The 14791-nt window shown below is 32.7% G+C and overlaps 2 protein-coding genes across 12 annotated transcripts in view; one reads left to right on the forward strand and one right to left on the reverse strand.

Annotated features, from left to right (window-relative positions):
* The first annotated feature begins 1452 nt into the window (after positions 1-1452).
* On the forward strand, positions 1453-8461 carry LOC129926275 (uncharacterized). Its single transcript, XM_056029285.1, has 5 exons — positions 1453-1607; positions 5714-5761; positions 5956-6045; positions 6210-6232; positions 7883-8461. The coding sequence occupies exons 1-5, from the start codon at positions 1571-1573 to the stop codon at positions 8018-8020; spliced, it is 336 nt and encodes a 111-aa protein (XP_055885260.1). The 5' UTR covers positions 1453-1570; the 3' UTR covers positions 8021-8461.
* Positions 8462-9342: 881 nt separating this feature from the next.
* The window catches only part of LOC106064962 (microtubule-associated serine/threonine-protein kinase 3-like), a 132936-nt gene continuing 127487 nt past the window's right edge, over positions 9343-14791 (reverse strand). For all 11 annotated transcript variants that reach the window (XM_056029237.1, XM_013223634.2, XM_013223632.2 and 8 more), the window contains one exon: positions 9343-14727. In XM_056029237.1, the coding sequence (XP_055885212.1) occupies positions 13639-14727 (1089 nt within the window). In that variant the 3' untranslated portion in view covers positions 9343-13638. The remainder of the gene's footprint in view (positions 14728-14791) is intronic.

Here is a 14791-nt window from a genome sequence, read left to right on the forward strand (position 1 = left end):
CAGCATGCAATTAGTGAAAAGGGTGAACCAAATTAGAGAAAGAGGATTACTCAGAAGGAAATTTTCAGAATAGTGTGAACTGTTAGATCTCAGAAAATTTTGGAAATTGTATGTTGTACGTGATTTTCTAAACGAGAAAGGTGAGCTGCCCGAGGAAAGAACAGTTTGTGTGACGAAAACAACGATGTTTGATTCAGTATTTTTAGTTAATGATACTAAAGCCAATTCTGAGAAGTAAATTTAAAACTGCAGGCGGACTGCAATTTGTTTCGTAACTATTAAGTAGGCTATATATGATATCAGTCGATTCAAAATGAATGTATAATAGTTTGTTGGTGTTCTGACTGTACAGTTCTAATATGTAAGTTGTTTTTTTTCGAAATGTAGCCTACACAAAAAAAAAAAACACCTAATGAAACACATATGACGTGTTTATAATATAAACTCGCGATAGTCGTATGCGTTTTAAGAGGTTCTATGAACGTAGAATGTTGTACTGGTAGAGGTCGTAATTAAATTAAGTGCTGTGATAGAAATAGCGTGTATAAATAATATTAAGTAATAATTTACAATAGCCTATATAGGCCTATCGAGTGTAACCAGCTTTTCAAAGTTAATAGTTTATCTTCGACTTCATAGGAAATAAGATAATTGTGATCGCTCCTTCGATCACGAAGAGGATCCTATAGCCCACCGTTTCCCAAAGAGGGGTAGTACGCACATATTCCCAGGGGTAAGAGAAAAGTTTGAAAGAGGTAGCCTACGCGTGCTTAGGTAATAATTAAGTAAGATGCCCACTGATCTATACAAGATTCTTGATGAAAAAAAACCCACTTGTATGTAAGGAAACTTCTGTAAATACGTTTAGAAATGGGAAGTAGTCATAGGCCAATATCAAGTAGTCATATATGCAGTAGTCATATATCCAGTCGACTCTATAGGATGCCGCTATTTTGTAAGGCCAGGTACGTCATGTTCTTGCTAATGCCACATTACAGACCTCTCAAAAACTCTCATTGTCCCATTTTTTCCCATAGTATTTTCGTTAAACAATCTTAAAAATAGATAGATTTTAATTTCAAGTACATGTATTTCTATGATTTTGTATAGATTTAGATCTACCTATCTTGTGTAACCCTTCTGTTATCCTAAGTAATTTTAAGAAACGTTGACCTAGATTAGTAGATTGCTTTTAGACATAGCTGGCTATAAGATAATGCCTGTAGGGGGAATGAGGCGAAAAGGGGGGATGGTTAACATGTGCCTTTGCCAGACTGTACACAAATTTTATAAATATAACAAGATAGATACATGTAAAATTGTAAAACAACATGTAGCTCAATATGGGAGTGGTGTATAACTAAGATTTTTTAGAATCTATATTATCTGATTTTTTTTAATGCAAACATTTAAAAAAAAATAATTCTTTACAAAAGAAACTAGATCTATATATGTTTAAAGTTTTAATTGTTAATTCGCCATAAAAATCAGGCCATTTAGCCTGTGGAAAACCGAAGCCGTTGCGTCCCCTCCTTTGGTAATTTTTCTTAATCTGTAGAGGCAGAGGAAAATGGGAGTAGAAGTTGAGTCAATCAAACCCGGAGATGGTAATAAGTTTATCATATTTATGTTTCGGTTGTTTCTTATTTACATCTAGTGTGATCTAGTCTAGATGATATAATTTAACTTCTAAGACTTCGAGGCCTAGATTCTAGATCTAAATTAAGTCTAGCTAGTCTAATATTTTATAGACTCTAGATCTACATTTACAGACAATGAGACATTATCATCATTATGAATATGAATATGATTAATGATTAGAATTAGTTTATTAGTAAATTAAATAAGTCCTAAACTAAAGCAAAGGCCAAAAATTCAAAGTTTGACTTTGACAGCGCATTATTTGATAATGGTTTGACATCTATTTAACTATAGACTGGAAAAAAAATTGTTAAATGTAAAATGAAGTATCAGATTCAGAATGAGAGAATGTTCTTTAGTTTAGTAAATTAATTTAAGAAGAATAAGGATGACTACTTATGATATTATATTATAACTGACTTAAATTTGTACTCTTAGTCTTAACTGAGCAAAAAAAAAATTATTTGAACACACTTGTTCTACCCAAATTATGTCGCTGACTTTTAGATCTTAGACTGTTATTTTATGTTTGCATGATTAATTAAGCAGTTTGTGTGTTAAATGTTTGTGAACTTATAATAGATTTCAGAAAGAAAAAACAAACTATACGTGAACTGCAAATAAACACAACATCTATAGAACAAGTATAGGCAGCAATAGGCATATATATAAATATCTAGGCATTATCATTAATAACAAACTTTCATGGGAACACCACCTTGGAACTCTGACAAAGAAAACAGCCCAGCGACTAATTTTTTTCTATACAAACTCAATAGCTTTAAACTAAACAAGAAGATCCTAGATACTTTTTATGGTGCGACTATACACAATCTGCTAACACACAGAATAACTTGTTAGCAAGGCAACGCTACATCTAAACTGTTGCGACGTCTAGAAAACATCATAAAAAGGGCATCAAAAATTACACTCACAACATTACCACATTTAAAGGAACTTTTTGAACAAAAGTGTCTAAGGAAAATTGAAAAAATCTTGGAAGACACCCGCTCCATCGGAACTATGTCAGGTCATTGCGAAGTGGGCGACTGCTGTCAATCAAAACAAGAACAGAGCGATACAAAAACTCATTCGTACCTCACCCGGTCAGACTATATCACCGCCTGTGTCAGTGTGTGTAGTCGCTGAATGAATGTTGTGTCTGTTGTATTTATGTGTATTTTTCTGTTGTATTGTCTTTATATGAGTTCTTGTAATCAAAAGAAATTTCCGTAAGGATCAATAAAGCAGTTTGTCTTTTTTGTTTATTCATTTAATAAATTTCTGATACAGATGATAGCTTGTAACTCTTGTTGTCTAGTACAAGCTAGGATGGCCATTCTTGCCTAAATAACTGAATCATCTATACTCTATATATATACCCTCTGTAGATATAAATCTAGATCTCTCTAGTAGGTCTAGATCTAGGCATTTAACTTCATTCAATGTAGTAAGCACACACCGAACATTTGCCCATCCATTTATTCGCTATAAAAAAAACAACAGACAAATAAATCAAAAGCAACATTTGTTTTTCAATATAAGATCATTAACACCGATGGCCAAAACTGGTTGTTCTGTATAAATATTGGTAAGAAATTCGTAATTTAATACAAACACCCGATCATATTATTTTTTGTATGAAATCAAACTACTTGGCTTATGACTCAAATAAATCAGCTCCAAAAACAATCAATTTTGGCAGGCTCATTAGCAGATAGACTTAGCCAACCAAAAAAATATATATATAAAGTCTTAACCCTAAGAAGAGGTAAAGTCATCCTGGTAACTTAGGTAAAAAAAAACCCTGACTTAAAAATTTGAAATTCTTTTTTTTTTCTTTCAAAAAAGAGGCAGCTAAATGGAAGGAAATTGGGGTCAGAATCATTGGAAAATGGACACCCGCATTATTCAGCATGTTAGTTTCATATATTCATATTAAATATCAAAATAAAGATGTAATGACCACAAAAACTGCAAGTTGTTTAGATTCATGAATTGTCCAGAATAAATAAATTACTCTAGATCTTAATCAAGAGTCTAGATTTAGACTAGATCTACTATAATATCTAATAGAGTCAAGAAAGATCTAAGATATACATTAATTGATAGAACCAAGTCTAGATTCTAGATCTAGACTCTGTTTCCAATATATCACTTAAGATAAGATAATTTTTATTGATCCAATGAAATGGAAATTCAGTTTGACTACAATTGACAACCTTCACTATTGACAATGTTGACTATACTAGACTATAGAGTGTCTGTCTAAATAGACAGTCAGTCTAGATCTAGTCACTAGTGTCATAGTGGTACTCTGTCGCTAGATTAGTACATCTAGGTAGACTGGACATTACCATTGATTCTGCTAAATGCAAAGTCTTTTAATTGCTAACCCTAAGCGTTTTACTAGAGTTTAAAGACAAATTAGTCTAGTAGATTACTGATTAGGGATACAATTTTTTTTTTTACAAATAATTCAATCTTCTTACTTGATTCTTAGATTTTTTTTATAGTTTAGTAGTCTGGGTTGCTAGAATAACTTTTATTTAAATTAAAAAAAACAACTAATCCAAGTCTTTATAACTGAACTTTGTGTACCCCCCCTACTACCTCATCTCTTTCCCTTCCATTCTCCAAAGCTGCCCATCAACTGAAAATACTTATGTCTGATCAGATGCTTGTGTTTTAAAATAGTGTTGTTAAAATTAATATCTCTCATCTGTTGAAATCAGCATCACTTTAATGTGTAACGATGATCCAGCATACAATGTACTTAAATTGTTGCTAACAATGTTAGTTAAGTATATATCAGTGATCTTTAATTTTAGTAATTAACTTTTTTATAAATTGATATGAATCATATTTATCCTATAACAATAATATATTTGCTAGATTCAATTATTCAAAAATTAATTTAAGAAAAACAACATTGGCCTTCACATTTTCAATTTTAAAATAACTACAAAGCCAGCCATTCACATCAAATGTAGGGCAAGGTACCAACCATCAGTACTGACATGTACTTATATTGTCGATAACAATGTTAGTTAAATGTCAGCAAGTGATCTTTGATTTTAGTTATTAACTTTTTTGTCATATAATCCTAAAAGAATAATATTTGATAGATTTAATCAATTAAAAAAAAAAACATCAACCTTCACATTTAAAAATTTTTTAAACAACTAGAAAGCCAGGTATTCATATCAGATGTAGGGCAAGGACCCAATCATCAGTACTGACAATACCCTTAAATTAATACTTCAATTGTAGATTTGAAATCCAAAAATAGCCCATTGAAGTATCATTGACAGTATCATTTTATCCAGGTCAAAGATAAGCTCAGATTATTTTGCATTTTAATGTATTCACTGCAACTCTCTAGAGCTCTATATTTTTACATTATAAAGCTTTTTACTGATAAAATTGTCTCCTATTGGTGTGGACATGCACATTGCCATTTCCTAGATAAGGACAGTGAAATAATTTAAAAATTGAAAACGCAAAACTATTTGCTAACAACATTTAGTTAGTCATTCTGTATATTTTTTTTGTGACGGTACACAATGATACAGAGCTGTACCAGGCACCTTTTTCCAATGTGGGGAAAAAATTATTATATAAGTAGTTAAAAGTAAGGCAATACATCACTGAGTACCTGCACCTATTTTTTTTTCTACAAAAAAAAGCACAGTGTATATATATATACACATACACAACTACTGTAAAAGTTAGTTTTAATTGTTTTTGTCTCTGTCCAGACATTGGGCATAATTATAGGTGAAGCAGTGATACATGTTGGTACAATATCTGGTCTTTGTAGGTGATTTTCTTCAGTATTTTTAAATAGTAGCGAATATTTCTAAAAATAAATACAACCAACAGACTTGTCTTAACTAAAGTCAATTTCTGTCAAACGATAATATTGACATCCAAGGTTATAAATAGATACTTCCATTTTGTATACATCTAGTACTAATAGCACAAGTAAATTACAATGTTATTTGATTTCTTTTTTTTTTGTGGGTGTGTGAGACATATTTTTGCTTATGCATTATTTATTTTTTTCTAGGCGTCACTTTTGCCAACAAGGGTGACACTGTGGTTGTTCATTACACAGGTACATATATGTTTTTTCAACACATTTAACACTAGAAAAATAAATTCAGAATTGTGTTAATTTGAGAGATAGATCTACATAACAAACCAATACATGTACAATAAAATGAAACTAAAATTATCAAATTAACTTTTTAAGCCAATTTCTTTCAGCATATAATTTAAATTCTAAACTTGCAACCTAAATGTGTTTAGGTACCCTCAAGAATGGCACCAAGTTTGATTCCTCAAGAGATCGTGGCAAACCTTTTCAGACTAAGATAGGTGTGGGACAAGTCATTAAAGGTAGGTTTAGTTTTTTTTTTTTTTTTAAATCAACAGTTATTGTATGTTGCTTTTTTTTTTTTTTTCAAGAATAGAATTTATCAAGATTTACTAAAAACAATAATTTTAATATTTCTTAAATGTTTTTTTGTTTAAAATCTACCAGATTTTATTTTCTGTTTCAGGCTGGGATGAAGGCTTTACCAAGGTAATGTATTCTGTAAGCTAGAGCGCTATTTATTATACCTGTGTTTCCCAAACTGTGTTCTGCAGCACAGGCCTGAATAAGAGTTATATAACTTTTAGAGTAATCTATAACATCACTTTGAACTTATCTAGTTTCTTATGTGATACAAAGATCAACCATTAAAAAATGATTTCTAGTCGAGCTTGTCTGAAGATTATCACAATATTTCAAAACAAGCTGCTGCTTACTTACTTAGTTTCCTACTTCCTATTTGAGTAAAGTAGGATTTTCTTATGTTGCGACAAATTAAAGTAAAAAAAAAACTAGCTTGAAGGTCATATATCATTATAGTCTCTTTTTTTTTTCAAACAGTTAGCTTTATCTGTATTTTATCAGACCTGCCTACCGTTACGCAAAATGCATATTCGTTACGCAAAATCTCCCAAAAATGACCGTCAGTACGCAAATACGCATTGAACCCGTCGCGTTATGCATTTCGTATCCTTTGTTTTTTTTCTCTCTTGACTAGCTTACAAGCGGTCACGGGGGTCACGCTAAGCCGTCCTGTTGGGTGGGGAAACACATTGTGTCCAGATCTATACGTTCTTACGTTGATTGGTTCTTAAAAGCAATTAGATTTAGTCTAGAAATGAAGAACGCGAGAGTGAGGGAGTGGCGGGTTGGTACCAGGTTGGTACCGTCAGTTAGCTGATACACCAACGTGACTTTTTTTTTTTTTTGTAAGTTCATTATAGTAGAAATTAATTATGATGAATCCCTGATTCCCGTATAGAAAAAAATATCGAAGTGCTATCGATTCAAAACACATTGAGTGACATTGTAGATATCTAGTCTAGATCTAGATCTGGATTGTAGATCTAGAATCTAGATAACTTGTTATACAGGAGTAGATCTAGAGTCTAGCTAGTCATTACGTTATGTCATGATTCTCTACATTACTCTACAATCTAGATCCAATTTAGTTGTAGTATGATTTAGATTAACTAGATCTAGATCGATAACATCTACTACCATCTAGTCTAGATTAGATTCTTAGTATAGAATAGATCAAGGATGAAGGTAGGCCTACGAAAGTTTGGAGTAGACCTACGTTTGTAGCGGATCCACGGCATCGGTAACACTATTGAGCCCAGATCTAGAGTAGATTATATTCATTATATAGATTATAGACATAGATCCAGATCTAGTCTAGATATCATCTCTATTGTCGTATTGATTTAGATTGTAGATATAGATCTAATCATGACATCTAGATCCAATACTATATATACACACACACACTCACATATATATATATATATATATATGACAAAATAGTGGATCGCGTAAGTCACAGTAAGTGTTGCGCATTCAGGTGCCAAAATATGCATTTTGACCATCAGCGTTACGCATTTGGACTTTTTTTGGTAGGCAGGTCTGATTTTATTATAGTTTTATACCTGTACTTGAAAAAAATATTGATGCTAAATTTATAATGTGGTTTAGAAGTGTGCCTTTGAATTCTCCAAATGTTGGAAGTGTTCCATTAAAACAGTTTTAAAACACTATTAGACTAACAACAAAAAATACCTGTGGCTTGTATTGACACTGCCATTGAAAACATTTTGCCAATGAAATGATCCTTTGCGTCTACTTTTTAAAAAATTTCAGCTTAGCAAAGGAGAACGTGCCAAGTTGACTATCAGTCCAGATTATGGTTATGGAGAGCAAGGAGCTGCTGGAGTGATTCCACCCAATGCAACTCTCATCTTTGATGTAGAACTCCTTGATATCATTAGGAAAAAATAAATAGCCATAATAGTCATACTCTTTAACACCATGTATAATTCAGGCCAAAATGTGTTTGTTTATAAAACTTTTCTGTACCTTGCAGTTTGGTGCATTTATTAAAATTCTAAAGTTTAAATGTTGTTTTTTTTCCCCCTTTTAATTAGAAAAGGCAAGCAGATTTGTATCTATATTTTTAACATCTATTTAGATGTCTAACCATGATTTTCAAAGCAATTTGTAAACTGTCTAGTCATTATATGACAGAGTTTACAATAGAATAGTTTTCAGTGTCTTGTTATTTATTATAGGCATTTTTGTTGTTTTGTCAATAACATTTTCATTTGTTTGGGCCATAACACTTGTTCCATTTTGTATAGGTCACTCTCATTACTATTTATAACTTTATATAAAAAAAAAAAATGAAATTGGAAGACAAAATTCAATAAAGAATAGAAAATATCATTGTCTTTGTGTTTTAATTAATATGCGAGAAATGAAACTTGTAATGTTCTATATATTGTATTAATGTGATAGTCCTCTTTTAAATAGGCTAAATAATTTCAATGCAGCTTTTTTTGCAGGAATAGTCTAATGATAAACTAGGAGACTCACATTTTTTATACAACTATAAAAGTTTTCTTTTTATTTTGTGGTGTACATTTTTTTTATTAACCAAATACTTTATACAATTCAAACTATGTGTTGCTGCAGCCTCAAAGACACTGGTACAACCCATGACTAAGCAACATTACCTGTTTCATTAATCCGCGAGTAAACTGACGTGAGTCCGTGAACCGGAACTTTCACCATGACCTGAATAAGATGTAGCTTTATTGTTCAGTGCTTCTGGCTTTAATAATGGATCTAGAAGTTTTATCATAGAGATTTATTAATAAGAATAGGGCATCAGAATTGTTTTTTTTTTTTTTTTAATTTGAATTAGTAGCTCAGCTGTTACAGGAGACGTAATGTAGAATGCAGGCATCTTTAGTAAAATGCGGGGCATTGGTCAATTAGAATTTTAGGAAGAGAGCTTTAGTATTGTGGAATAGGCTAGACTTTTAGAATGAACTTCTTGCACCTTAGGGACAAAGCCTACAGACTGGCTACTGTTTAGTTCGTTAACTATACCGGTACTCGTATTCATAATGGGGGAGGGAACGGGGCTTTTTATGAGCACAGTAACAACGGATGTAGAGCTAGACAGACTTAAAAATAAAATCATTAACATGTAGACCTAACTATGTCTACAAACACTAAACTTGACTTACACTGCAATATAAATACATGTAATAACTGTCAGCACGTGTAGTGAATACAATCAAGTCAGAGCCAATGTGTTCAGATGACATCAGTTTATTTGACTGGCTGGGTTTGAAACTTCCAGGAATATGTTTGTTTATTAGAAAGACAAAGCAGCACAGAACTAGAACCAAAAGAACTGCTGAACCAATTCAATGAAGCATGATGACTTTACTAGCATGGTGACATCACAGATTTAATACTATAACACCAGATAGTAATAAATATTTTTTTTTTAAAGCCATACAGTAATCAGTTTTAAAATTCTATTTAGCCAGGTTTTGCGTGGCTGGTTCAAATAGAGTGAAGTTGTGATAATGTTAATCCCATACAGTCACTTGGTCTGACTTGAAATGGTTGAGGGATAATGCAAAGTATTATAACTGCTAAGGACTACTAACTAAAAGACTAAACTGAATGGCTGTTATCAAAATAGGCTCAGCACTAACTATAACTGTAATATTTTGTTGAGGTATATATACTTCACTGCCTACATATAATCTATGATAGAAATGTTGATACAATTAAAATGTTGCTGAACACACAAGAAAATAAATTCCTCCTCAAGAGTAAGAAACTGCAGCTGTATAAATTGTTGAGATGAATCCACTAGTTGTCTTTGATTATAACATTTGATTGCAACTTATGTTAATTTTGTTAGACCATTTCCTTAATGTTCCCAAGACTAACGTTGACAACTTATTGATCAAAGGAATGAAGAGAAACAATGAAACACTTCTCTAGATCTACTGTTGCAAACTTTAACTCTTCTGAACTTACTATCAAAAGATGATACAGGTCAGTGAACATGGCAAAGTACAAACATACAGTGTGATCATTATAAAACATTATGTACAAAACATTGACAACAAATGTTCTCAGCCTGAGATGGATTTTGCCATTGCCCAAGAACATGAATTTTTATTTCATTTTTTAAAATATAATTCTTAGAAATTACAATTCAATGAAACAATGATTTTGATCATGCTAACTCATGTTAATTCAAGATTTAAATCCTACTTTAAAGACTGGTTTTTCTAAATCTAGCTGATTCTGGCCTACCCTACTTCTGTTCTAAAACTAGAGAAATAAATGACACAATTTATTTTAAGAATATAACTCCTGTAAGTGTAGGAAACAACTAATTATTTAAAGGCATTATGTCAATTAAAGGACACCCAAAAGTGAGTCTCATAAAAAAAATTTTAGTGCAATTTTTTTTTTAAAAGGTAACAGTAGCATTATGATTTGAAAAGATCAGCCCAGACTTACATCAGTCAGTCAGTTTTTTTTTTATAGGTATGAGAAGAAAGTTATTTGAGAACTGAAGAAAACAAAGCTACTAGGAAAGCAAAGTTGTTCAGACTTGATCAATTAGCATTATCTATACAAGTGTGGGTTATGGTTTGTATTTTGTGTTGATCAATTCACATCATCTGTACAAGTGTATGTCAACTTCATAGAAACTCAAGAGATTAGTGCTACATAACTATTACTTAGAATATGTTCTGTGGATCAATATATAAAGAAACAAGATTTTTTTAGCTGTGATATGACTGAGAGTACTGGCCTTCTCTTTCTAGCATAATGTTTAAAATAAAACTGACCAGTTGCAATAATCTGTTCTTTACAACAATGTATAACAATCAAAATGGTATCATAGTTTAACATATATACTCCACTGTACAAAATTTAAAAATAAGTTACCAAATAGGACACAAATGTAAAAATATTTTCAATTGTGATGGTGGCTCATTGAATGATACAAACTTGTATTGAGAAAAAAGGATATTGATGTACAATACTGACATGAAGCTATTTGAATTATTTGTAAATTATTGAAAACAAATCTAAAACCTATTAATTTAAGATGAAATTTAGTTTTAGCTTAAGTTTGTGAGAAAATGGAAAAGAAAAAATAGATCTTTCTAGAAAAAAATTCAATGCTAATAAACAATCCAATATAGAAAAATTTAATTTAAAATTACAGAAATTCCTTTTTTTTTCTCCATATTATATGATCCTAGCTGAAAATCAGTTGGTTACTTCAATCCCATTTCATGTATCATCCTCATACAACTTGTAGCATTGCCTACCAAATGAATACTGTGTCTTGTTAGAAAGAAACCATTAAAACACAATTAACTCTGTCCATTAATTGTATAACTCATAATCTGCATGTCTTGAGAAAACAATTCGATATCTCTTGAAACAATCATAAAAAAAAACAACTTTATTTTGTTATCAAATTATTTGGGATTTTTATTCAACACTTACATACTTTTATTTACAGTTACAAATATTTGTCACAAAAGGGGGAAATTAGTCTGCATGTGTTTGACTGTTATCTTTGTACAGACTATTCTTTAGTTTATGCAAAATGACTGACCAAAAAACACAAAACTATATTTATAACATTAATTATAAATGTTAATAGCATAATGTTTGACTAAACTCTCCACAGGCAGCACTACATAACAAAGTGATGGACACAGTGAGTAAGTGTCAAAGGTAAATTAAGAGCTACCTCATCAAACTCCCTGACACACTAAAAGATATGAACTAGATGATGAAAGACACCAGAGTTTGAAAATCAATTTAACATTAGACCATATTAAAACACTGAGGCATATATCTTTGTACAGCCATTATAAATACAAATACAGCCAATTTTGCCACTTCTAATTAAAAAAACAAACTAATCTGCATTTAACAAATGACTACAAAATAAAAGAATTGAAACAATTTCTACAACTTAAAGTCTATCCCCACAACTAAATGAACATTTCAAAGTTTCTTCATTTTATTTTTTTATGATGAAACATTTATTAAGAAGGTCAAACTGTATGGCAATCAAGTGTGCTACAATAAAATCCCATTTAGTGCAAACATTTTGAGCAAATGAAAAAACATTTGTACTTCAAACTTCAGTCAGTATTGGTGTCAGCTGAGGGAAATTTTTGTTGAGCTAACTTTGTAAACTATTCTCTTATTTGAAACTTAATGTTTAATTTAAAAATATGAATTAAAAAAATTCAATAGAAATTGCAAACAGGAATATGGAATAAAAATATCAAATATACAAATAAAAATAATGAGCAAATGATGGATTCTATTGCAGTTTATTCTTGAAACCCGAGACAATGCTGCTTTGTTTGAATGAATCTAACAATTGTTCAAGATTGCGCAGTCACACTTAGTGCTGTAGTTGAATAACACTGGTGGTTAAATGGTCATACCTGGCACACTTTTACTTCAAAAGTATCATTACCTGGCACACAAAAATAGTTTCTTTAGTAAGTACTATTATAGTACCTTACATGATAAATAAAAGATGTTATAGTTTCTATGACTTAATTTTAACTTTATTGAAAGTGTGACTGTTCATAAAATGTATATAATTTTTTTTGCCAAGCTTTAAAAAAATAGGATAAATGATTCCACTGAAGGGACTCACAAAAAGTCACAATGATTCAAGCTTTTAAAGAACAAAGAAAACAATTTGGATATTTGAAACAACTGATTTGAGAACAAGACAAAATATATTTGTGTTGTATTTGAAGTTTTCTATATTGCCATTTACTGTAAACATGTCTAAATATAAAATGTATTTACAATCTTTGTTTACAGGTGTAAATTGTAATCTCTGCACAGGTCAAAAGTAAATTGTTCGTGTTGAGTTCAACTCAATAACATCAGGAACGTCTACCATGACAAACAATAAGCACCAATGAAAATGTAAAGAAGCAAAACAAAAGGACGTCACTACAAAATACAATTAGAATAGAAGCATCTTAAATCTTTACATATCCCATATGGGACTAACAAAACTGACTTGAGAATCATAATACTTTTTGCAAAGGTTATCAATTTCCTCCCAAACCCCCTCCCAAAAAATGTTAAGAAACACAGCTACTGAAGGGAGACAACACTTGAATAAAAGATGGATGATGAAAGCAAAATGAGAGCAAGTTTCATTTCAATATTGATTTTATTTTTTGCTGGTTTCTGATGTACACAGTGGTTTGGTGTAATACAGACAATCACGACAGATAGACAACATCAGAAATAACACGGGAGCTAAATAGTTCTATCACAGAATGAGGCACATTGCCTACAAAATCCTGGCCAAACACCCTATGCTTGAGCAAGATCACAAAACTGAATCCTCCGTGTCAGCAGCTTGTGTTTCCAGATGTAAAGAAAGGTCCAGTCTGATTGATACAAATGGAGTCCAGAATAAGCTGCAACAGTAACAATAGGTTGATGACTTGATAGAACAAGTACTCAGCTCATACTGACTGATTCATTCAGAAGCAAGTCAAAGCACTTTCTCATGTAGGGTCAGAATGGGACTCTGACAGGAGTCTCTCTTGGAGAGACACTTTCCTGTGAGGAGGAGGGAGCTTGTCCAGGTTTGCACCACCACTAGCCAGTCTCTGATTGGCTGAGCTGGGGTGAAGCCGCTCAGGTGAAGATGTCCTCCTCTTTGGTGATCCAGGCTCACAGCTCTTGGGTCTTCCAAGCAGGTTCTGTGGAGATGTGGTCTGGAGAACAGGTTTGATAGGGGAAGGGGTGTGAAGGGCTTTTTTACAGGATGGTACAGAGGCAGAGTGATGAAGAGAGCTGTGGGTGTTGAGCTGTGAGGGGATGGTTTGCTGCGGCATGTTGGAGCTTCCCACCTGGTGACTGTGAAGTAGGGCCAGAGGAGACGGACTTCTGGCTGGTGACTGAGCTGTAGCAGATGGTGATGGCGTGCGGGCTAAGGGGGACAGAGGAAAACTGTGGACAGATTTACGTCTGTGAGGTGACTTGAGACTGGCTGTTTTCTTATGCTTGACAACATGCAATGAACTTGGGCGACCAAAATGGGCAGCCACAGCTGCAGCAGCTTGTGTAGCAGGTGAATTGGGTGCACTGGTGCTAGGGGAACTTGATGTTGAGGAACCAGCTTGGGATGAGTCAGGTGACCAAGGTACTGAAATAGGAGGGGAGCGACCAAGCTTGTTGTGGTGTAAAGGGGGCACTGTATCCCCAGACGAACTTGACCGATTTAGAGGAGTAAACTGCTGTCGTCCAGGTGGCAAGTGTGGACTGTGGGGAAATGAGGGAGGGTCAGATTTCTTAGTGCTCAATCTGCGAAGCAGATTCCGACCTTTCTTTTTGTCCTGGACTTTGTCCTTTGTCTGACGCTTCTTCTGACTGCGTTTGGCCATTTTACCAGGGTTCCCCTTGCGACGTGATCCTTCTTTAATAGTGGTTTTCTCTAATGGTATAGCTCGAATGTTAACAATATTTCCTGAACTTAAAAGATGAACTACTTGAGTGTGAAGGAGACTTTGGACACTTTCGTCATTGATATGTGTGATTAGATCCCCATCGCGAAGACCAGCTTCAAAACTGGGACTGTTTGGTTCAACCTCCTGTAAAGAACAAAAGATTTTATTGTTTTATAACAACTGACAAAGTTGATAAAAAAAAAAACCA

The sequence above is a fragment of the Biomphalaria glabrata genome, chromosome 5, assembly GCF_947242115.1.
Source record: "Biomphalaria glabrata chromosome 5, xgBioGlab47.1, whole genome shotgun sequence".
In the NCBI taxonomy this organism is placed as follows: domain Eukaryota; kingdom Metazoa; phylum Mollusca; class Gastropoda; family Planorbidae; genus Biomphalaria; species Biomphalaria glabrata.

Coding starts and splice junctions, on each gene's coding strand:
- LOC129926275 (XM_056029285.1), top strand. CDS start 1,571: ATGGGAGTAGAAGTTGAGTCAATCAAACCCGGAGATG. Junction 1,608..5,713: donor GTCAATCAAACCCGGAGATG/GTAATAAGTTTA, acceptor ATTTTTTTCTAG/GCGTCACTTTTGCCAACAAG. Junction 5,762..5,955: donor TGTGGTTGTTCATTACACAG/GTACATATATGT, acceptor AAATGTGTTTAG/GTACCCTCAAGAATGGCACC.